Source organism: Prionailurus viverrinus, chromosome D4, assembly GCF_022837055.1.
Source record: "Prionailurus viverrinus isolate Anna chromosome D4, UM_Priviv_1.0, whole genome shotgun sequence".
In the NCBI taxonomy this organism is placed as follows: Eukaryota; Metazoa; Chordata; class Mammalia; order Carnivora; family Felidae; genus Prionailurus; species Prionailurus viverrinus.
In genome coordinates this window covers 45,758,365-45,782,500 of record NC_062573.1, presented here as the reverse complement: position 1 = coordinate 45,782,500, position 24,136 = coordinate 45,758,365, and the positions used below count along the sequence as shown (strand labels likewise).

The window sequence follows — 24,136 nt, the reverse complement described above, 5'->3', positions numbered from 1 at the left end:
GTAAGAAAATTAAACTTTTCAAGCATTCTAGGATTTTAAGGGCAATAGACAGAATGAACTTCCTCAGACAGGGGGACTGATAGTCTTGATTTCAGTAAGCCTTCTATGCAGTGGTTGAAATGATAATGACAAGTAAAGATAAATACATTTCTCATATACTAAATATATGTATATAATTATTAAGTTTTAAAAGCAAGCTTAGTATAGTATGGATGGGGGGCAAAAGGGTAACTTTACAGTGGAGTAGTCTGACAAATGCTACTTAATCTAGGTGATCAAGGTCAACATCAATAGTCAAACCATGTTGATACTATGTACCTTTGATATGATATAATGAAAATGGTACTTTACTTCTGTGATCTTCCTTCCCTGAACTCATAACCCCAGTCTAATCATGAGAAAAATTTAGACAGATTCCAATGGAGGGGTATCCTACAGTGCACTGCATATCATAAACTCCTCAAAACCATCAGTGTTATCAAAAGTAAGGAAAGTCTGAAAAACTGTCAGAGCCAAGAGTTGCTGGCATGACAGGTGAATGTAATGTGATATTGTGGATGGGATCCTGGAACAGAAAAGGGATGTTATGTACAAACTATGGAGATTTGAATACATTATGGACTTCAGTTAAAAGTAAAGTGAATATTGTTTATTACTTGTAACAAATGTACAAAATATTAATTTTAGATGTTAATAATAGGGAACCTGGATGAGTGAGAGTGGGAGGTACAGGACTCTCTGTAGCGTCTGCTTAGATTTTCTGTAAGTGTAAAACTGCTCTAAAAAATTAAGCCTATTTTAAAAAGCAGATTAAAGGGCAGAATTACAATGGTTCTCCTTTTCTTTTTAACATCTGAGTAGTATAGCACAAAGTTATCACTAGTGAACTGTAAGGGATGAAATTATAGAAAGACTTCCCATTTATATTTCTCTTATCTAACCTGAAAATTTTATAGTCAACTTTTATTCCTTTTATTTGAAGAAAAAATTTACATTTTGAAAAACTTTTAGTGATGTGTTCATTGTAAAATTTATTACTTAATAAAATTTAAAATTTATTAAAATTTATTAATTCAAATAAATGTGAAAAAAATAATGCACATATAATTTTTCCACTAAGAAATAACACTAGGTAAAACATTTTAATGTTTATTTTTTTCCTATGCACGTTTGATGAAATCTGTTTCTATATAATATATTCGTTGGTAACTTGCTTTTCTCATTTTAACATTTTGTCATGGATATCTTTCTGTATCAACCCTCAGCATGACTAGAATGCTAAGCCAAAAGCTTGATATGCTTTTATGTGCTTTGATGGCTTTGATGCATATTTCAAAATTTCTCTAGAAAATTTGTAGGGGTTTATAACTCCCACAACCATGTTCTCAAAATACAGAAGTCATAAACTGAGTCTGGCCAACATCTTAAAATTAGGAGATTTCCGTTAGAAGTCCTGATTCCTTCTTTTGAAAAATCAGCAGCTCGGGCAGTAGTGGGCCACATTCATTCCTCTAGGGAAACGGTTGGAGCTGAGTTGCTGTTGCCATATACCCTTGTTATGACCTGAGGTGAGGCAGTGTCATTTGACATTTCATTTTACTTATACTTTTAAAAGTGGTCGTATTAAGAGAAATATGAAAATACTTATTGTGCATATATCTCTAGCAAAAGTGATAAAAGGAAAGAGGGGGAGAGGATAAGATTAAAAAAAAAAACCCGGGAGAATGTAGAAGTTGTTTTGTGGATGTAAAGAATGTATATACATGTTTAATACGTCTATAAAGCATCTCTGTTGAATGAATTCTAAAGCTATAATTTTAAAACAAACCGAAAACAACCCATTTTACTTATTTACTTACATTATCTTCCCAGCTTCTATGTGAATTTGAGTTAATCACTATTACAGTTTTTGAAGTTCTGTTATTGTTTGTTGAAGAATTCTGAAGGACTGCTCCTTAAATATGAAATCATTTATGATGATGATAGTATCCACTGTTGGAGCATTTTTAATGTCTTCATGAATATTTGAATTTATCATTGCAGCTTCTTGACTGGATATTTGTATTTTTATATTCATATCTACTACATATAATTCATTATTAAATAAATAATCTATTTAAACTCATTTAAAGAACATGGGATTTCTTACTGGATGCACCAATAAAACTAAAGTTATGTTATTTCCATTTTATTCTAAATTTTTGTTTCACCTTGAACAACTTCTTTAAAAATACCTTTGGTAAATGATAGGATATTAATATATTCTTCATAATTTTATTTAAAGGAACCTGGATAAGAGCAGGTAGCTTTTGAAAACTGTTCAGATTGCCAGCCCAATCAAACGGAATAGTTATAAACATTGTAAATTTGCTTACACGATAGGAAGAGAAAATAAAATAAATAATAGTCATACGGTGATTACAGGTGGGAGGAAAGAATAGGGAAAAATCATTTAGAGTTTGAAATAAAAGTGCTTGAAGTATTTTAATTTGATATTTAAAGAACGATACTGGAGTAAGTATTTAATAGATTGTAAATGTGGTAACTACAATATAAACAATGCTGAGAAAAATATTTAGCAATATAATAAAATGACGGTTGGAAAACAAATCAAGTGATTTAAATAGACAAAAGTGTAACAATGTAAATAAATCAAAGATGACCTCTGTCATAAATAATTAGAAGTTTGAATTAGGGCAGTTTTTTTCCCTATTCCCTAAAAAAAGAAAAAGTTAAAACCAGAAAAGGGTAAAATTTTCTAACATTGATTCAAAAAAGTTAAACGTGTATTCTTCTGATAGCTCTTAGGAGTATCATTTAGGATGGATAAGGTTTCCACATTTTAAATGAAACTATTTTCAGGGCTGCTTGCTCTATATCCAATATTAGAATCTTGTGATTGTAATCTTGACTTTCTTTGCTGGAAATCAACAAAAACTTTGTTTGCACTATGATTTAGTGTTTTTGTTTTTTGTAAGTGGAGTGCTTAATTTGAAATACAGTATGTGCATGGATTTTAATGGTCTCAAATATATTCAGTTGAGATGGTAGTAGAATTTTATAAAATGCTGGTTTTTATGAACTAACATTTCTAAAAGATATCCTACATACTTAATTTTTCTGTGATTTTTTTTCTTATAGTTACAATGTGATGCTTACCATTAACAGATTATCTGACATAGTAGTAAATTTTAAGAGAGAATATAATGGACTGTATTGACTGAAAATATCAGAGTCTTTTGTGTTGATGTTATTAAATTATGATACACTGAAAGACAATTAGACCTATAGTGCTGTTGGTTTCCTTTTACCAGGTTTATATTCAGTGGTATTATATGATGACTCATGATGATCAAATGGTGGCTGGAATATTTTGTGAAGAAATACATATGTGTATAATTGTATTTTTGAAATAATTAATTTACTTATGAGTGGTATATTTCATGCAACCATGCTTTAAATTTTTTCTTCGGCAAATCTGTATGGCAATATTATTTGGGAAAATATTTATACAGACTCTCGGCTATTTTATTGGAAAATGCCATTCTATTAGGATAATAGAAGTTTAGCTAATTCTAGTTTATAGTTCATTATTGAAATGAAATTTTCCTTCTCTGAATACTTATTTATATAATGTAATATTATGGATAAGTGTTTGCACATATATAAATAATATACAAACATGCATATATATTTGCACTTAACGCTTTTTTTTAATAGGTATCTCAACGGCCATCTTTATCGAGCTTAGAAACTTTAATGGTCTCACAGAAGTCTGAAATCGAGTATTTACAGGAAAAACTAAAAATAGCAAATGAAAAACTCTCAGAGAACAAATCTACCAACAAGGATTCCTCAGAGAAGGGCATCTGGACAAGTACTGAAGGAAAACATAAGGTAGGGACATTCTGTCATTTTGTGAATTTGTCAGGATGAGGCTGGCAAGACAAGCAATGAAGTTAAAAAACGGCAGCATTTACTTCTCTGCTTATATTTCTGGAAGCTTGAAAAATGTTATATGCCAAATGCTTGATAAAAAATTGTTGTGAGTAGAGAGTTTTCCCCTTTGAAAAACTAAACAATATATTCCTAATTTAATTAAATATATTAGCAGTAGTATAGCTGTTTGCAGTAGATTAACATTCTTAGGTTAAAAAGTTTTGCTAAGTATATGCCTCATGTATCTAATTTATAGCTAAGCTAATCTAGGTAAAAAATCATTTTAAAGTAGCATTAGTTTTTAAAAGAAAAATATATCTTAATGTTTCTATTTCATTCAGATATGATATTTAAAATACTGCCCATGTAGATATAAACTATAAAGTGGAATTTAACATCAATTTATGGAATTTTATAATTTCATATTTAAACATGTAGCAACACAGAAAATAAGCAAATTTTCCATAGCATGTTTCTCATTTATTAGTGTCTAACTTTCCCTTTTTGTAGTATTTGTATTACAGTATATATACACTATAGTATGTATTCCTGTTAGGCTGCAAGAGAGTCTATGAACATTGACCAATATAAAAATTTTATAATATCACATTGTAAATATGTTATTGTATAACACTGTAAATATGTAAATTCTAGATACATAGAAAAGTAAGAAAATTTAGACATATTTTTCTCACACTTGTTACTTCAGCATAGAAAATTTTTTTTTAAACAGAATACTGTGTTTTTCAAGATAATTGTTTTTAATTCTTTCCATTTTTTTCTATGAATAGAACTGTCTTAATAAAGGAAGTATTTAAAAATATCCAAGTTACTATTATAGTCTTATTTACTCCCTGTAATATTATTAGTAGTTTTCAGAAGAGTGAGCTTTATATATGTATATATGTATTTATTTATTTAGTTATTTAAACATAACTGCATTAAACATTTCTTGCCATTTTGGAGTAGTTTCAGAGTATTGAGCTTTATTTAAATGAAAGAAAACATTCCTAAAATGGAGATACATTATAGTTCTAATTTGGTTGCTTGCTACATTGCTGAAGTTAAAAAATGAACCACTTTGATGTTTCGTTGCTTTTAACAAAAGTCAAGAAAATGAGAGGGATATTTGGAACAAAATTTTCTTTCTTTTTCATAAGGACATGCAGTAAGTATGAACAATATGTTGCCCAGCTTAATAGTTGCTCTCACATATTCCTTCTCCAGATTGGTATATGAAGCTGTACATAATATAAACACACATTCTTGTCTCTAGTTAGCCACATTATAGTTAATGACCATATGGTCATTATGGTATAAGATCTACTGTCTGTTGTATTTATATTCCTCAAGCATATTGTTCCTTCAACTTCACAGTGTGTTAAACTATTTCAAAGGGAAAAAAATCCTTTCCCTCTTGTTTCTGGTTGTCCTATCAAGTGTAACCTTGGACCCTTATAGAGCAATTAGACCAGCCTCTATCCCCTCCTTTGTAATGAGGTTTCTTGCATTTCTGAGTCTATAACCCTTTAGTCTTCCCTAATGGGACATCATTATTCTGAAAGAAACAATGTAAATGTAAATGAATATTCTCATTAACGAGTCACAGAGAAACCTTTAGCGGTAGCACTGTGGTAATTCCGCTTGTTATTTCTCTGGTATTCCATGCAGGATTTTTTTTATAATTCATTATTAGTATTCAAAATTACTTGTTCTTTAATTTTGCATGTCTTTCATAATCCAGTGTTCCAACTAGTTCAACCATGTCCTTGTTTTATTCTCGAGGAACCACCTGTGAAACGTTCAAGGTCTTTGTCCCCAAAGAGTTCTTTCACAGACTCAGAGGAGCTGAGGAAGCTGAGGAAAGCTGAAAGAAAGATTGAAAACTTAGAGAAGGCGCTACAACTAAAGGTGAACATTAAATCATTTCTTTAGTAATAACCTTGCAAAGATAAAGATATACCAAAGTAAACATTCCCTTTACAAATCACTGCTTATCATTTATCTTTCCTGAATTTAATTACGTGTATAAAAATGTATCATCGGTTGGTCTTGCGTCTCAGATTTCTTAGGATAATAAAGTAACAAAAAAAATTTGCTGCTTGTAAGTAAATATTTATCCACTACTTTAAAATTGTTTGGAAAAAAATAAAATTGTTTGGAAAAAAATAAAATTGTAAAAAAATAAAATTATTTGGGAAGATTTTGGCTTAATATTGGGAATAAATTTCTTATAGCTCCTCAGAGACAAAAAAAAATAGAACTATAGCAAGTAGAGAATTTTTCATAGTTCTCTATATGTGATAAGCATATAAAAAGAAAAGTGAGTTAAAAACTATACTCACCTAGCTCAAGTCACTTACAATTGTCCTTTAAAGACAAATTACATAGTTAAAATGGCAAATATGTTATTTTTTCCATTTGACTATATTGAGGGCTTTCATTTTTTCTGAATTTAATATGGCTAAACTTGTGATTCTTTATGCACGACTACCCAAAGGCCTATACTATTTGAGAAGTAGCCATTTAATTGAATCTCAAATAGTTTTAAGACATTTTATGACAAGACCATTGTTTAACACATGATTAGAATCCAATACATTTAAAGCTCAGATTCTTTGTCATATAATATAGGTTATTCTTAGGGAGAAAAAAGTTTGACTTATATTATGTGTGCTGTGAAATAAGATATGGTTTTGAGGTATAGTTAACCTAAGCTACAATTAATACTTTTTTCTGCCTTTCCACTAAAGAATAATTTATATTTATACAGAGTTAAACTTTAGTTCTAAAAGAAAGGAAAATTATCATCTCTTTTTCTACAAAAAATAAAATGATCAGATGACATCAACTTGCTAGTATTTAGCCTACTTGAAATTTATACACCTGGAGTTACTGATTTATTTACTTGGTTCATTTATTATTATTATTTTTTGTAATCTCTATACCCATCATGAGGCTTGAAGTCACAACCCTGAGGTCAAGAGTCACATGCTCTTCCAACTGAACCAGCTAGGTGTCCCACACCTGGAGTTATTTGCTAATGCGTTTGTTTACTCAATAACAACTTACTGAGCAGTGCAACTAGCTTAACAAGTCACTTGTAAAAAAGGAGACTCTTAGATAACTATCATTCAAGACCCTTTCTCTAGTTAAGAAGATGCTATATGAGCAGTTTGAATCTAGTACATTAGTGTAAACATGGGAGTACACACAGGATATTAAGGGCATGTTTAGGAAGCCATGTTATCATCTTCCTCCTTTTGCATAATTCTTGAAATTCACATACCAAGGCTTCTATCCTGTATTAATCTGGGTTCTTCAGAGAAACAGAACCAGTAGGATAGAACCCTTTCAGTTTTCCTAATGAGGTGTCATTATTCTGAAAAAGATCTATATCTAATCTATATCTATATATCTATATCCATCTATCTGTCTATCTCAAGAGAGAGAAAGAGAGAAACAGACATAGATAGATTGATTTACTATAAGGAATTGGGTCATACAATTATGGAGTCTGAGAAGTCTAAGATCTACAGTTGTCAAACTGGAAAGCTGGAGAGCCAGTGGTATGGTTTCAGGCTGGGTCCAAAGGCCTGAAAACCAGGAAGCTGATGGTATAAGTTCCAGTCCCAATCTGAATCTGAGTCCAAAGGACAAAACCAATGTCTCAGCTAAAAAGCAAAAAAAAAAAAAAAAAAAACAAAACATTCTTTCTTATACAGCCTTTTATTCAACTCAGGCCTTTGGTGATTTGGATGAATCCTATCACTTTGGGAAGGACAGTATGCTTTACTCAGTCTTCTGATTCACGTGTTCCTTTTGTACAAAAACACCCTCACAGATACACCCAGGAAAAATGATTAACATAATATCTGATCAGTCAAGTTGACACATAAAATTAACTCACATATCCCACTCAATAGTAACAGATCTCCACGTATTTGCCCCCAAACTCTCTGAGTCTTGGACATGGCAGGAAGGAATAGAGCAATTAAGATATTTTTAGATCTATCCTCTTCTACCTCTTGAATTTCTTGCTTGAAAAAGAGTCTCAGAAGCATTGTACTAATTTCTTACTGCTTTTTCCTAACAACTACACTTTTGGATGAGGCTTCAAGCTTATTTTCAGAGTACAATTCTTTCTTCACACAATTTCTTTTTCATTTATACTTCTTCTGTATTCCTTTTTGAAGTTGGTTAGTGATAATTATGAATTTCAAATGTATGTTTTCTTCTATAGATTTGCAAGATAAGGGGAAAATGCGACCAGATGTTTTTCACTGTATTTTGTCATTTAGTAGGAAAGGATTTCTTGTTTTGAAAGAGCAAAATAGTTGAGTGAAAAAAGCACTATAATCAAGACCATTTATCCAAAGAAGTAGGTAAACAAAACCTGTAAAGTAAAAGCAATTCCAAAGAGAGTGATTGGGTCCAGGATACTTTTTAATTTACAGCCTTATTTTAGTAAGTATACCTATCATATTTAGTGAAGACACGAAACTTCTTCCTGTATTTCTCCTAATTAGGCTTTAGTATTAATATTATTACTGTTGCTCAAGTGCATGTGAATATAAGGTAAGATAAGAATTAATGATGTGTCTGTAATAGTTTCTTGGGGCTGCCATGGCAAACTACTACAACCTGCCTGGCTTACAAGAACAGAAATTTATTGACTCAAAGTCCTGGAGGCCACAAAGTTCCAAAATCATAGGATGTCCATAGGATTAGTTCCTTCTGAAGCCTGTGAGGGAGAGAATCCATTTCTCTCTTCTAGTTTCTAATAGTCTCAGGTGTTCCTCCACGTATAGATGGCACTCTCCCTGTGTCTTCATACTTCACACCATCTCCCCTCATTGTGTGTGTCTCTCTGTGTGTCTAAATTTCTCCTTGTTATAAAGACACCAGTCAATTGGATTAGGGCCTATCCTATCCTAAGGATCTCATTGTAACTTAATTACCTCTGTAAAGACTTATCACCAAGGGGTTAGTACTCGAACATACCTTTCTGAAGGGGATTTATTTCAACCCCCAACAGTGTTTTATGGTTTTTAATATGCATTTTTTGGTCATGGTGCTCCTTTTGTAGACCATTACCCGTTAATACCTGTTGATATTTATCATGGCCTTCCCATATTAGTATCCTATTGAATACTGCTCTGCCAGAAGCTAATGGGAATATGACAGAGAAAAGTGTTCTGTGCTCAATTATCATAAGCAGTGGATTAAAATCTTTTTTTTCTGTGAGCTCTTAAGATATCAATGTGTATTGTGAATCTATAGAAAGGTATAATTTATTTCCCAGATCTACTTGATTATATTAATAATAGGTATATTAATATACCTATTAATATTTCACAAAAAACTATTGTCCATGGAAGCTACCTGTTGGAACTACTAAACTAAACACATGCTCCATGGCACAGTAGATAGCTGTGAGCACTGAGGCTGACACAGGGTTTGATCCCATGAACTGTGAGATCATGACCTGAGCCAAAATCAAGAATCAGATGCTCAACTGACTGAGCCACCTAGGTCCCCTGCAGTAGATATATTTAGGTCCCAAGTTGATCACCAAGGTGGACTGTAGGGAAAGCAGGACAAATAAGCTTCTCCAGATAACCTCTACCATGGAACAATGTATGTGCACTTTGATATATTGAAATGATGCTCCTTACTGTATCAGTAGTAAGTCATGCATATTATTCTAATACTAGTAATGAATTATGTAAAAATATTTGTACATTATCTTGTTTAGCTTATTTCTGTGAATTGTTGTACATATTTTCAAGATGAGTGACCAATATTGTAAATAAAAGAACCAGTAGTAATAAAAGAGTTGAAAACTGTTATTCTAAACATCCCAACCATTTCCAAATCCTGACTTCCTAAGTGTAGTGATCTAACAATGTATGAACTATAATTTGGAAAGCAATGCATCTGAGTTTTATGAAATCTTTACTATTCTTGGCATCACTAATGCCATGAATCTCTGTTTTATGGACTTTAATGCATTTGATAACTTGATTCTATTAGCACTTTTCTATACCATTTAATAACATCAGTGTGTCCTTTGAATATAGTTTATATGTCTTTTTATTTTTCAATGCTCTAATATGCATTCTTTATACATTCAACTTTATACACTTTGCTAAAATTAATCATCCGTGGAATCCTTGGTATTTTATGAAAGGTTTTCCTTTTTTTAACTTTTTAAAAACCTTGCTATTATTCTATGAAGATTGAGCCACTGTTTTATTAACAGTACTCATATTCTTAGTTTGCCTCATACCTGTCATGGAGCCTTTGACCAAATTAGTAGATTAGATCAAGACTCATTTTTATTCTTATGAACTCAAAAGTAAAATTGCAGGGGCGCCTGGGTGGCTCAGTCAGTTAAGCCGCCGACTTCGGCTCAGGTCATGATCTCGCGGTCCGTGAGTGTGAGCCCCGCGTCGGGCTCTGTGCTGACCGCTCAGAGCCTGGAGCCTGTTTCAGATTCTGTATTTCCCTCTCTCTCTGACCCTCCCCCGTTCATGCTCTGTCTCTCTCTGTCTCAAAAATAAATAAATGTTAAAAAATATATTAAAAAAAAAAAAAGTAAAATTGTAGATACCATGAAACAAAGTCCATTGTTACAATCTTTTTATTTTCTAATGTTTTAGTCCTTCACACTTGTTTGTATATAGAAATTAGAGCCTCTAGTTTGGCTAGTTTAATTGCAAAATATAGTGAAGGTGGTCAGTAAGTGTTTTATTGAGTGATCTAATTAATAAATGGACCTAATTCAGTGACTGCCCTTGGGATATTTTTGAGTGTATCCTCTTGGGAAAGTGTAGTGATTAGTGATATTAAATATATCTTTCAGTCTTTACATTTGATTTTGTTATAAGATCTTTGGGTACGGTATTTCCCAAATGAAGTACTATGGTTTTGACTTAGGCAATTATAGTCAAATGAGACTTAAAGAATCATAATCCAAACTATGGTTAATTTGTATTTGTTATAATATTATAAAAAAATATTTTGATTATTCTTTCTACACATTAAATATTTCTTTTGAGATAGTTAACTTTTGCCTGAAGACTTCAGCTAAATCTGTTCTTGCACTAAAATAGGGAAAAATGTTTTTCTTTGAATATATATTATCTATCTATGTATCTATTTATCTATCCTATATTTACATATCTCTATAATTCTGTCTATTTGTAAAGTAGGCCAAAGGAACAATAGTCTCTAGGACTTATTTAACCCATGTGTTAAAATTTGTTAGTAGCATTCTCAAAGGACAAATCTATGGATGAAACTGCATTTTAAAATAATAATTGTTATAAATTATGCCTATCAAATTGATTTGTGAAATAATCCCTAGTTTACTTTCATTTGTAATAATTTAGATCGTAGTAATTTTATAAGGAATATGTAAATACTCCAGCATTAGTTGTAGTGAATTATGAAGCATGCGTTATTAAAGGAGAAAGCTCCTCTATTAAACTACTTTCCCATAATCACTACTTAATGGAGGGAGTCCCCTATTTCAATTACTATAGAAAAATCAAAACTATTTGCTAATATGAAATACATTACACCAAAGTTTTACAGAGGTGTCTACGGTGAGTGCTTTGTTTAAGTAGTATGCCTAAGACAGAGTCTGGCATATTGTGGGTGAAATTTAGGACTCAGGAAATTTTTATTGAGTCTTAATCTTTGGTTTAATAGCCTAAGATAAGAACTAGGGAAAATATTGGGTATAAATTCAGTGATTAGTGGAAGCTGAGACAGTACTGTAAAATGCTAAAATAATGATAGTACTAACAATAAGAAACTCCATTTGTTCCATAGACTTAACAGAGGATTTTTTGTGAAAGACAACACAAAAAATCTGGATATCCCATTTGATTAATTTTTACTTGTTGGGCAGTCTTTTATTTATTTTTTTAAATTTTTTTTTTGGGGGGGGGCTAAAACACTTTCAAAAACCATCACAGGTAATTTTGATGCAGGTGGTCAGTGGGCACCACTATAATTGAATGTTTTAACATCATTTTTATTTTTATTTTTATTTAATTATTTTTGTAGCTTTATGTAATTTAATTTTTTATTTTTTTAAATTTACATCCAAATTAGTTAGCATATAGTGCAACAATGATTTCAGGAATAGACTCCTTTGTGCCCCTTACCCATTTAGCCCATCCCCCCTCCCACAACCCCTCCAATAACCCTCAGTTTGTTCTCCATATTTATGAGTCTTTCTTGTTTTGTCCTCTTCCCTGTTTTTATATTATTTTTGTTTCCCTTCCCTATGTTCATCTGTTTTGTCTCTTAAAGTCCTCATATGAGTGAAGTCATATGATTTTTGTCTTTCTCTGACTAATTTCACTTAGCATAATACCCCCTGGTTCCATCCACATAGTTGCGAATGGCAAGATTTCATTCTTTTTGACTGCCAAGTAATACTCCATTGTATATATACACACCACATTTTCTTTATCCATTCATCCACCGATGGACATTTGGGCTCTTTCCATACTTTGGCTATTGTTCATAGTGCTGCTATAAACATGGGGGTGCATGTGTCCCTTTGAAACAGCACACCTGTGTCCTGTGGATAAATGCCGAGTAGTGCAATTGCTGGGTCATAGGGTTGTTCTATTTTTAATTTTTCAAGGAACCTCCATACTGTTTTCCAGAGTGGCTGCACCAGCTTGCATTCCCACCAACAATGCAAAAGAGATCCTCTTTCTCCGCATCCTCTCCAACATCCTTGCAACAGTTGTTGCCTGAGTGGTTAATGTTAGCCATTCTGACACGTTTGAGGTGGTATCTCATTGTGGTTTTGATTTGTATTTCCCTGATGATGAGTGATGTTGAGCATTTTTTCATGTGTCGGTTGGCCATCTGGATGTCTTCTTTGGAGAAGTGTCTATTCACGTCTTTAGTTGTTGGGCAGTCTTTTAAACTCTTTTTACTCAGAGCTTCTAGGGACTCTTAACACAGACTTTTAATGATTCCAAAACACTGGGTTTATATGTAATCATTTCTAAGAAATTCATTGTAAAATAAGAGTTTGTGGGGAAGGAATTTGATTCAATGAAGAGTAATTAGAGAAAGCTAATTTAGAATTTAACAAAATATTCAGCCTAACTATGTTCATTTGAAAATTGTGTTTTGGGGGCACTTGGGAGGCTCAGTCAGTTTAAGCAGCCAAGGTTTGGTTTGTAAGTTTGGTTTATGAGTTCAAGCTCCATGTCGGTCTCTGTGTTGACAGTGCAGGACCTGCTTCAGAGTCCCTCTCTCCCTCTCTCTACCCTTCCCCTGTTCGTGCTCGCTCTCTCTCTTTTGTGTGTATGCTCTGTCTCCCTCCCTCTCTCAAAATAAAGAAGTAAACTTTAAAAAAGAAAAGAAAATTGTATTTTGACATGAATCTTTTTAATACCTATACATTTCTTATAATTATTTTATTAATAAGTTTATAGTATATCCTGTTTAAAATCCTAATAAATCTGATTAGTTCTTAAAGAATTCTAATAAACACAATGAACTTATCTTCATTTATGAGGAAGCAACATTATTAATTATTACTTTTCTATTTGGTTAATTTAAATTATTTCACATAAGATTAGAAAGCTTACCATTTACAGAAGTAAAGTGATATTTGGATTGTTCACCAACAGTAGGGAAAACTTAAGGTCAAGGGTAAATCATCCTGGGGTGCCTGGGTGGCTCAGTTAGTTAAGCATCAGACTTCAGCTAAGGTCATGATCTTGTGGTCTGTGAGTTCGAGCCCAGCATTGGTCTTTGTGCTGACAGCTTGGAGCCTGGAGCCTGCTTTGGATTCTGTGTCTCCCTCTCTCTCTGCCCCTCCACCACTCACACTCTGTTAATAAATAAACATTAAAAATTTTTTCTTAAAAGGGGTAAATCATTCTTTTGTCTTAGAATAGGAGAGATATAAATAGCTTTTATTTTAAAGATGGAGAAACTGGGACACACTGAATTTAAGTAACTATGTCAAGATAAAATGTACTAACTGTGAGCAGGAAGAGTTGAACTCTTATCAGCACTTAACACTCTGCATGTAATAGACTCTTAATATATGGTTCTTCAGTTGAAATGAACAAAATTCAATTCAGTATCCTGAATTTTTAACCATGGTATTAAACCGTGCTACTCTTTAGCAAGTTTGCAGTATCTGTAATCTGTTTATCTTCTAAAACTCTTCAGGATAACGTTTATTCTGATTGCCCCTTTCAAGTGATGCCATTCTCATGCGTTTTCATCAAGCACTTCCATTTCCAGATGGCATACAGACGCTTGGTGCACACAGGACTCAGATACTTCCTAATAACTACTTGAGAGATTTATTGAAGTTATCCTACTAGACCTACATTCAAAGTGGAATGACAAAATATCCATACTGTTGAGACAGGTGGAATTGCAGTAAAATAATGCAAACTCTGTTTCTCACTGTTGAGATGAGAGGTAGATGGTTCAGGAATCCATGAATTTGGCTTCTTCATGATAAGGACATCAGTTAATACCTGGGAAAATGAAAGGGAAGAAAGCTAACTTCTGCTTTATGCCTCTACCGGGCAAGCATAGTGCCAGCGGCTTTACCTGCATATTTGCTCATTTAATTTAGTCATCATTATTTAAGTCTCTGTGCTCTTTTCAGTATTTTACAGAAAAAGAAATTGAATTAATTTAAATAGTATTCTTAAGACTATTCAGCCAACATGAGAAAGCTCCAAGAATAGATTTCAGATTTTTCTGACTGCCACGTGCCTACTCATTTCACCTCACCATAATGTTAGAGAGTACCTGTTGCCTCCACTAAATAACTATACAGGTTCCTTCATATAGAAATATGAAAAAGTTTAAAAAACAAATTTGAAATTCACATGGTTAAATTCAAGGAGTTACTTTACTTTGAGAAACAGTGCATATGTAACATAAATACATCCTCTAGGAACTGAAAATTTGGCCTTGATAAGTTCATTTTGTGGGTATATCTAAATGAAGACATATTTCATGTACTCTATTTTGAACACTTGGAAGTTGTTGACTTTAATGGTATAACCCAGTAATGTTTCTATGACCTCTTCAAGAGTACAAAGCCCAGTTCTTCCATTTCGATTCTGTACAGTGCAGCCCAGAATATTACACTATGCTACTTCAGACATAGTCCAAACTGATTTTTTTCCTCCTGTGTAATCCCTATGCTTTGTATTAAGCGAATCATAAATCCATGGGCAGAAGCATTGATCTTACTACGATTAGTGTTTTTACACTGATTCTATGCATTTATAATTATGAAAATAAAATTTTGTTATATATAGACTAATCCTTTTGTTGAAAAAGAAATTAAAATTCTGTAAAATTGACTCAAATATTTGTATGTGTACTAATTGATTACAGGGAAAGGAATGAAACTAATTTTTTTTTCAACATTTTTATTTATTTTTTTGGGAGAGAGAGAGACAGAGCATAAACGAGGGAGGGGCAGAGAGAGAGGGAGACACAGAATCGGAAACAGGCTCCAGGCTCCGAGCCATCAGCCCAGAGCCTGACGCGGGGCTCGAACTCAGGGACCGCGAGATCGTGACCTGGCTGAAGTCGGACGCTTAACCGACTGCGCCACCCAGGCACCCAGGAATGAAACTAATTTGACAGCAAAATTTTGAAATTACTAAGCTTAAAAAAAATGCAGTGCGTCTGTTGAATTTACCAAGCAAACCTATTTTGTGACTTTAAGAATCCTTCCCTTTTTTCTGTTTAATTAAGTATTACAAATTAATTTATATTTACTGTTTACTTTCAAATTTCATATTTAGATGGGCAGCCTTTTATTTGCAACATTATACTTATACTTTTTAAAACTTGTGTACTTGCTTTTTTGTGTTCTACAGAGCCAAGAAAATGATGAGCTAAGAGATGCCCATGAAAAACGCAAGGAAAGGCTACAGATGTTACAGACCAACTACAGAGCAGTAAAAGAGCAATTAAAACAGTGGGAAGAAGGCAGTGGCATGTGAGTTACATAGCTCATAAAGGCATTTCCCTAAATATTAAATGGAATCGAGTAGCATCGTATAGGTGTTTTAATGGCTTTTGTTTGATTTTAAAGAAATTACATGGTATTCAAATCTTTCTTGTGAAGTTTTGAATCGATAATACAATAAATGAAAGCAGATAAATATGCTAGCAATAACTATAGATATTCCTATCATTTGCAGATTTCGTAATGTAGGTGATTATGAATTATTGTATACACTTAAATATCAATAGAGTAGATTAGTAAAGTAGATAACTTAATGCAAAATTAGTTCATACCCAAATGATTGAAAAAGTAAATAAATAAAATAATGGTAATACAAAGTTTATAACTCTTTAATTGAAAGACCAGAGAAATATGAAATTCACATGTATAGTTAAATTAACTGTCTTAAAACTACTTCAACCTAGTATGCAATTTGAAAATCTTTACTATCCATCAGTTTGTTCTGCAGCTTATCTGAATGAATTGGCGGTCTCAGTTCAATTGCTCTGAACAGGTGTTCAGATCTTGGTTAGTCGTAAGTGGCTCCCCTGTTAACAGTATCAACAGAGGGCAAAGGACTGAATGAGTACAGAAAATCTACTACCCTCTCATCTTTTGAGATGGATCCTTTAGGGCAATGTTGATGATACACATTGGTCTGTTCTGTAGAGAAATACTGTTTCTAAATTGGCCAGTACAGCACTTTTACAAAATAAAAACGAAGAGTTTGTTTTATGTACAGAAAATGAAAACATAAAGGGCATTTGGCATGTTTTGTAGGTAATTGTCACGTCTAATTTTTTCTTTTGGAGAATGGAAAATGTTTCATATCACTTGTCAGTAAAGTAGTGATAAAGCAATTTGTCCTGCATTTAGCCTCTGCTCACCTAACTTTAGTAGTCACTAGAAGCGTGAAAACTACTTTCTGACATATTTACTGATGATAGCTTGTTTTAAGAGAAAGTGTATATACGGCATTCAGATTGGTTGGCAACAAATTCTAGATGAGTTGATTGCTTATAATCCTTTTTTAGAAAGTGGCCATCCTGCAATATATGTTTTATTATTACTAGAATGAATAGAGAGAAATAGACCTAAGACTGTCATATTTCTGCTTAAAAGTTTGCTTTCTGTAGTAGCAGGTTAGTCTTTTGGAAATTTTCACACAGGATTTTAATTTCTACATACTTAGGTTTGAGGAAATTCATTCCATAAATAGTGAGCTTGAATTTAGAAATTTGGTCAATATATGTTTTTAAATTTTAGGGAATGTATAAATAAATTTACATTGCATTTTGAACATATTAAGGAAGAAAACAACTTCATTTTAAAAATAGGACTCCTATCAGAAAAATAAAGAGAGCAGATCCCCAACAACTTCGCCAAGAAGATTCTGATGCTGTGTGGAATGAACTGGCCTATTTCAAAAGGGAGAACCAGGAGCTAATGATTCAAAAGTGAGTTTCTTTTTTAACAACATGGACTTAGATAAACATTTGGAGAAATTTTTTGTGGCTTAAAGGTCGTGAGAGAAATACCTTATAAAATTTGAAAATGAAATAATCTGGTTTTTGTTAATAAAAATAAAGAAAAAAAAGGGATAGCTTTTTAAATATATATATATGTATAATGCAATAACAAGTTGCACATTTGCTAGCTCTAGCCGAAACTGTATAATATGATCTAGGGATTGTGTTAATTAATGTGGCTCTCATCTGTTGGAGGTGTCGCTCTTCATTAGCTTGTATTTTAGACACTGCCGTGCTTCATTTTTGGAATGAGGTGGAGAGGGGATAACCTAGCCAGCCATCCTTGTTTGATCTCCTAGATACATACGCAATGCAGAATGCCTGAGCTCTCTTGGTTCCCTGCCCTGTCCTGCTAATCCCAGCTGAGCTCATTATGGTGTAGCCTTGCTGCTACTCTTGGAGCCAGAGCTGTCCAAGCTAATTACTGGTAGCAGCAGAACTGCCTGTTAAGGGTCTGGTATGGATCTGCTAACATGGTCCTTGGTAGTGACCTGCAAAAGACACGAGGGAATTGCTTTCTTTCTTGCTGTGCACTGCCTGTCCTTTGGGCTTAATGCTGATCCCTCCACATAGGTCTTTTAGCTGCCCTAAGTATAAAACTTGATGAAGGATACTCACATTTTAGAAAACATACAGTTTTCTTGCTTGATCTTATAATTCACAGGCTATTATATTCAGCTTGACAAAGACAGAACACTTTTTATTTTGAAATTTAAAGGACTTAAACCAACATAATTAGCTTCTTCTGCTACTTAACTATTTTTTCATTTAGAGCTAATTTTTGACATCAAGAGCATGCAGTTTTTTTGAAAGCCTGATGTCTTTTAGATTACTAGAATTTAGCATCATATGGCATAATGCAATTAAATATCATTGAATTTTTTTAGCTGAAAATCAGACTCATACAGTATATATTATATGATAACACATGTAACTTTAGATTACACCTTTTCCATATGATGATAAACTTTTAAGGAAATGATATGTCAGACTAAAATGTGTACTTCCAATGACCTCTTAAAGTACACTACACTCTGTTAGTGCTAAAGTCTTATGCTGATAAGAAAGTTTCTTTTCTTGAAAATTATTTATAGATTTATCCAGAAATAGTCCCTGACAATTTTTAATAGCTTTAATGAAATATAATTCACAAGCCATGTGATTCTCCGTAGAGAGTGAATAATTCCATGGCTTTTGGTGCATTCAAAGAGTTATACATCCACCATTGCAATAAATTTTACAACATTCTCATTTATCCCCTCCCCCACACTGCACACCACTTAGCCGTCACTTCCCCAATTCCTCTACCACCACCACACCTTTTAGGTAACCAGTAATCTACTTTCTGTGTCTATAGGTTTACCTACTTGGGGCATTGAGAACCTCATTAGATGATGTTATAGTTTTTGCTTCAACTATCAAACACAATTTTAAAACTTCAAAAGAAGGATGTTTTTAGCTTTTCCACCATCATTTTTTCATTGCTGACCTTCCAGGTTCTCTTCTTTTATCATTTTATTTCTGTTTGAAGAGTTTCCCTTTAGATTTTCATTTAGGGTAAGTTGGCTAGCAACAAATTCTCTAATATTTCCTTTATTTAAAATGTCTTCATGTCAGCTTCATTCCAGAAGGATAATTTCACTGATTAGAGAATTCTAGTTTAGCATTTTTTTTCTTTAGGACTTGAAAAATTTGGCACTTCCATGTTTTCTGATGAAAAATACACTGTTGTTTTAATTATTCCTCTAAAGGGAGTGCATCATTCTCTTTAACTACTTCCAATCATTTTCATTTGTCTTTACTTTTCAGAAGTTTAATTATGACCTGTCTTGGCATGGATTTCTTTTGGTTTATCCTGTTTGGGATTTTCTAAGCTTCTTGAAACTCTAGGTTTGTGCTCTTTGTCAAATTGGGAAATTTCCCTATTTATTTCTTCAAATACGTTTTTCAGGCCCACATTCTTTTTCCTCTCCTTTCGGAACTCTATTTTCATGAATGTTAGATTTTTTAGTATTAACCTACAGGTCCCTGAATCTTTGTTCATTTTATTTTTAAGCCTATTTTATCAGTGTCATTAAAGCTGGGTAATTTCTATTGTTCTGTCTTCAAGTTCACTGATTTTTTTCCTCTTTCATCTGCTGTTGAACCCATACATTGAGTTTTTTACTTTGGTTTTTATAACTTTCAGTTTTAAAATTTCCATTTGATTCTTACTTATATAACTGATTTATTTGCTGAGGCTTCCTATTTTATTTGTCTCAAGATCATTCATAATTGTTTATTGGAGCATTTTAATCATGGCTACTTTAAAATCTTTGTCAAGGAACACCTGGCTGGCTCAGTTGGTAGAGCATGTGACTCTTGTTCTCAGGGTCATGAGTTCAAGCCCCACATTGGGCATAGAGATTACTTTAAAAAAAATCCTTGCCAAGTAGTTCTAACATGTGCATTATTATCTTGGTGGTGGTATTTCTTAATTACAATTTCTCCTTCAAGTTGAGATTTCTTTGTTCTTGGTATGATGAGTGATTTTCACTTGTCTCCATTGGGAGTGTTTTATGTTTGAGACTTTAGATCTTATTTAAATCTTTTATTTTAATAGATCTCTGATGATATTGTGTCTAAGGGAGAGGGTCCTATCAATACTGGGAGAAGTGATGGCGGTCTTAGCTCCTAACTTGACCCCTGCTGACACTGCATTAAAGGATGTGTGAAGGGGTGCCTCATTGTACTTGATGAGGGTAGAACTTCAGGCTTCTGGTTTGACCTTCCTTTATTGACAGAAATAGCAAGGATTTTTTTTTTAATTCCTTTTTCCAGTGGTATATGGCGGGAATAGAGTGGTTATTGTCAGTATGATTTCTGTCCTACTTGTTGGCCCACTTCTCAGTTCCTTGGCTAGGGAGGGCAGAATTTGCTTGAGACTGTTTTTTATTTGTGTCCATTAGCATTTTGAGGTTGTGGATTTCTCTAGTACCTACTTTGAGATATTTGGGAGGAAAGAAGAAAGCCAGAGAATTTATCACTGTGGGTTGTTCTTCCACTCCTATGGTCCCTCTCGTGTCCTTCTTCTTTTCCCTGCCTTTCAGAGTTTTCTAATATTTGTTTTGTGTTATCACATTCAGGGTTTTTATATTTAACTAGTGGGATGAATAGGGATAGACATGTCTACTCCTTTTTGTCAGGGACTAGAAGTATTAGCTTATTTTTCTGTGGACCAGGCAGTATTATTTTTGTGTCATACATTTGGCATCTAGTTTAATACTTAGCCCTGACTATTTAAGACTAGAACATATAAAAGAAGATGTCCTACTAAAACTACTTCCAACCGAATTTGAATAGTACTTCCAAATTCAATCTTAAAAGTTGAGTTAACTTTTGAAGATCCTAATAAAAAATTGTGTGGCAGCTCTAAGTCAGTTTATAAAATACGTTAAAGGAAATGATGCTACCACTGACCCATACTATAGTGTTTCTACCATTGAATATAGTCAGAAGTATGTTGCTGCTGTAGTATAAGAATGTGAGGACTTGAGAAATTTGCATGGAATATAGTTCCTATATTCATAAAATATATGTACTTATTAGATCATAATGATGTTATTATGAAAGACCAAGAACTTCACGATCTATGAGCTAATAAATTGGCTTGTTCCCTCAGTATTTATCTAACAAATATTCATATATTTTCATTTATTCACTATTTAAACAATATAATTCAGAGCTACACATAAGCTGTGGATTGAATATACAGTGGTGTATTGAAGAATAATAATTGCAAACTCTTAATGAGATTTATTTTAGGGCCATCTGCCATGTGCCAGTGAGGTGAAACCATTCTTTGGGATGCGAGGTAGTGAGAGGCAAGGAAAGCTTGCAGAAATGCCAGGCTTACTCAGCTTTTCCACTTAGTTGAGGATGTTGGCTTACTATAACTGAGTTAGATTTATGAACCAACAAAGTCATATTAACATTCTCCTAAATGAAGAAGCTAACATTTTCCTAAAGACAAAAATATTTGTGTACTTTATTTCTGAGTAGTGATATAAAACTATAAAAAGAGGTGCAGTTGCCACAGGATATTTAGCTTTTCTTATATTGCAAATTCAACATGTCCTTGAAGTCAAGGGAAGGTATAATGACATTCACTGGATGTTTATCTGCATCTTTGGCTAAATGAATCAGGAACTTGCAGTGGGTGGGTAATTTTGGTCTTTTTGTACTAATCCATAGCCTATATAAAAATGCTACATCTGAGTACTCTGCTAGGTCCAGGTAAACACAGAAAAATAATATGCCACCCTTTTTTTTATCAGGACCTCATACAGCTTAACAGCAAAAACAAGCAAAAGGGCGATAAGAGCTATAAGGGAATAGTAGTGGCATAAAGTAGGGAAAATAGCATTATGATTTGTCCGTTTGTCCAAACCAGAAACCTAGGGGGTTATAACTGATTTATCTCTCTATCTGACCTCCTTCTAATAGTCTTAATGATTCCATATCACAAATATCTCTAAAATATATCTGTTTTTCCACTCTTACTATCAATGCCCTTGTCCAAAAACTACCATCATATCTTTCCTGCTCATGTAGAATAAACTTGTAAATATCTCCCTACATCCACTGTTATACCCTTGAATCCATTTTCCCCCTAATGCTGCAGGGTGATCTTTTAAAAATACATATAAGAACATAACTTTCCCTTGTTTAAAACCCTTTAGCATCTTTCCATTGCTCTTAAAATAAAAACTAAATTCTTCATATAGCACACTTGAACATCTTGACCCCCTTCTTATCATTTCTGTTTCACTTTTTTGTTTCTTACCTGAAAATCAGTATGAGAATGTAAAATATTTGCAAAGAATTACTGATGCTTTTCCTATTTGATGCTGAGAATCTTGGCTGGTGAATTTGTCAGTGAAGGTGGGTAGAGTTGGGGCCAGTAGTAAAGGGGTTTAGAATTCATAATTTAAAAATTCAGTTTTATTTTATAAAAGCAGGGAATTCTACCCCATATATCATAACTAAAGTCTTCTTCAATTCAATTATCTTTTGATCATTTTTCCTTAATGATAAAAAGTAGATAAGCTATAGATCAATGGAATACCATCTCCTTTCGGTTTAAACATTAAATGTATGCTGGCCATGATGTCAAAGAATATTTTATAAAATTCAATAGTAATAATTTTTAAGGAGCTAAAATCAAAATATTATGGTAGGAAAAGTTCAGTTATTTTTTTTTCCTTTAGCAAAGCAAGACTCCCTGTTTTCTTTCAGTGCAAATATTATTTTTCCATATATAGAAATGAGGATTAGGAACTGAATTTCTCTAACATGAGTTGGAAATAAAATTCTCAAAAAAAATGTCTGCTAAATCATGACATATTTTGCAAACACATGTATTTTTGGATAACTGTTAGCACTGTAAGAATTACACATTAGTTTTATTTTAAAGCATACAACTTAGTGACATTTAGTGTATTTATAATGTTGTATAGACATGATCTTTATGTAATCCAAAGCATTTTAATCACCCTCAGAAGAGACCCCATATCCATTTAGCAGTCACTCCCAATCTGCCCATTTCTGCCTTCCTTCAGTTCCTGGCAACCACTAATCTGCTTTCTATCCCTGTAGATTTACCTATTCTGAATATTTTATATAAATGGAATCATATAATATCTGACCTTTTGCATATGGCTTATTTCGCCTAGTATAAGGTTTTCAAGAATCATCCACATTGTAGTATGTCTCAATACATCATTCCTTTTTACAGCTGAATAATATCCCACTGTATACAATAAATATATATTTATTCATTCATCTCTTTTTAATTTTTTTTTTGTTAATGTTTATTTATTTTTGAGAGAGAAAGAGAGTACGAACAGGGGAGGGGCAAAAGAGAGGAAGATGCAGAATCTGAAGCAGGCTCTCGGCTCTGAGCTCTCAGCACAGAACTCAACATGGGGCTCGAACCCATGGACTGTGAGATCATGACCTGAGCCAAAGTGGGACGCTCAACTGACTGAGCCATCCACGTTCCCCTTATTCATTCATCTCTTTTTGGCTAATTGGGTTGCTTCTACTTTTTTGCTATTATGAATAGTGCTACTATGAACATTTATGTACAACTATTGGTTTGAATACTTATTTCCAGTTCTTTGGGATATAAACCTGTGAGCAGAATTGCTAGGTCATATAGTAAGTATATGTCTAACTTTTTGAGGAACTGCCTGACTGTGTTCGTAGTGGCTACATCATTCTGTATTTTCACCAGAAATCTACAAAGATTCCATTTGCCCTCCATTCTAGTTAACACTTAGTCTTTCTTTGCACATCTTTGCATGTATTTTTTTGCCATTTGTGTTGCTTTGGATAAATATCTATATAAGCCTTTTGCCATTTAAAAAAAATGGGTTCTCTTTTTGTTTTTGAGTTACAAGAGCTCTTTGCACGTTGTGGTTACTAGACACTTACAAATATTTTCTCCCATTCTGTAGGTTGTCTTTTTACTTTCATAATAGTTTCCTTTGATATACAAAGGTTTTTAATTCTATGAAGCTTGATTATTATTATTATTACTATTATTTGCTTATGCTTTTGGTGTCATACCCATATACATATCTAG

At 33.0% G+C, this 24,136-nt stretch overlaps 1 protein-coding gene across 2 annotated transcripts in view; it reads left to right on the top strand.

Moving 5' to 3' along the window:
- Positions 1–24,136, top strand: part of CNTLN (centlein) — a 308,510-nt gene that overhangs the window by 150,024 nt on the left and 134,350 nt on the right. For both annotated transcript variants that reach the window (XM_047831088.1, XM_047831087.1), the window contains exons 9-12: positions 3,721–3,897; positions 5,725–5,850; positions 15,849–15,970; positions 17,317–17,436. In XM_047831088.1, coding sequence (XP_047687044.1) covers positions 3,721–3,897; positions 5,725–5,850; positions 15,849–15,970; positions 17,317–17,436 — 545 coding nt within the window. The remainder of the gene's footprint in view (positions 1–3,720; positions 3,898–5,724; positions 5,851–15,848; positions 15,971–17,316; positions 17,437–24,136) is intronic.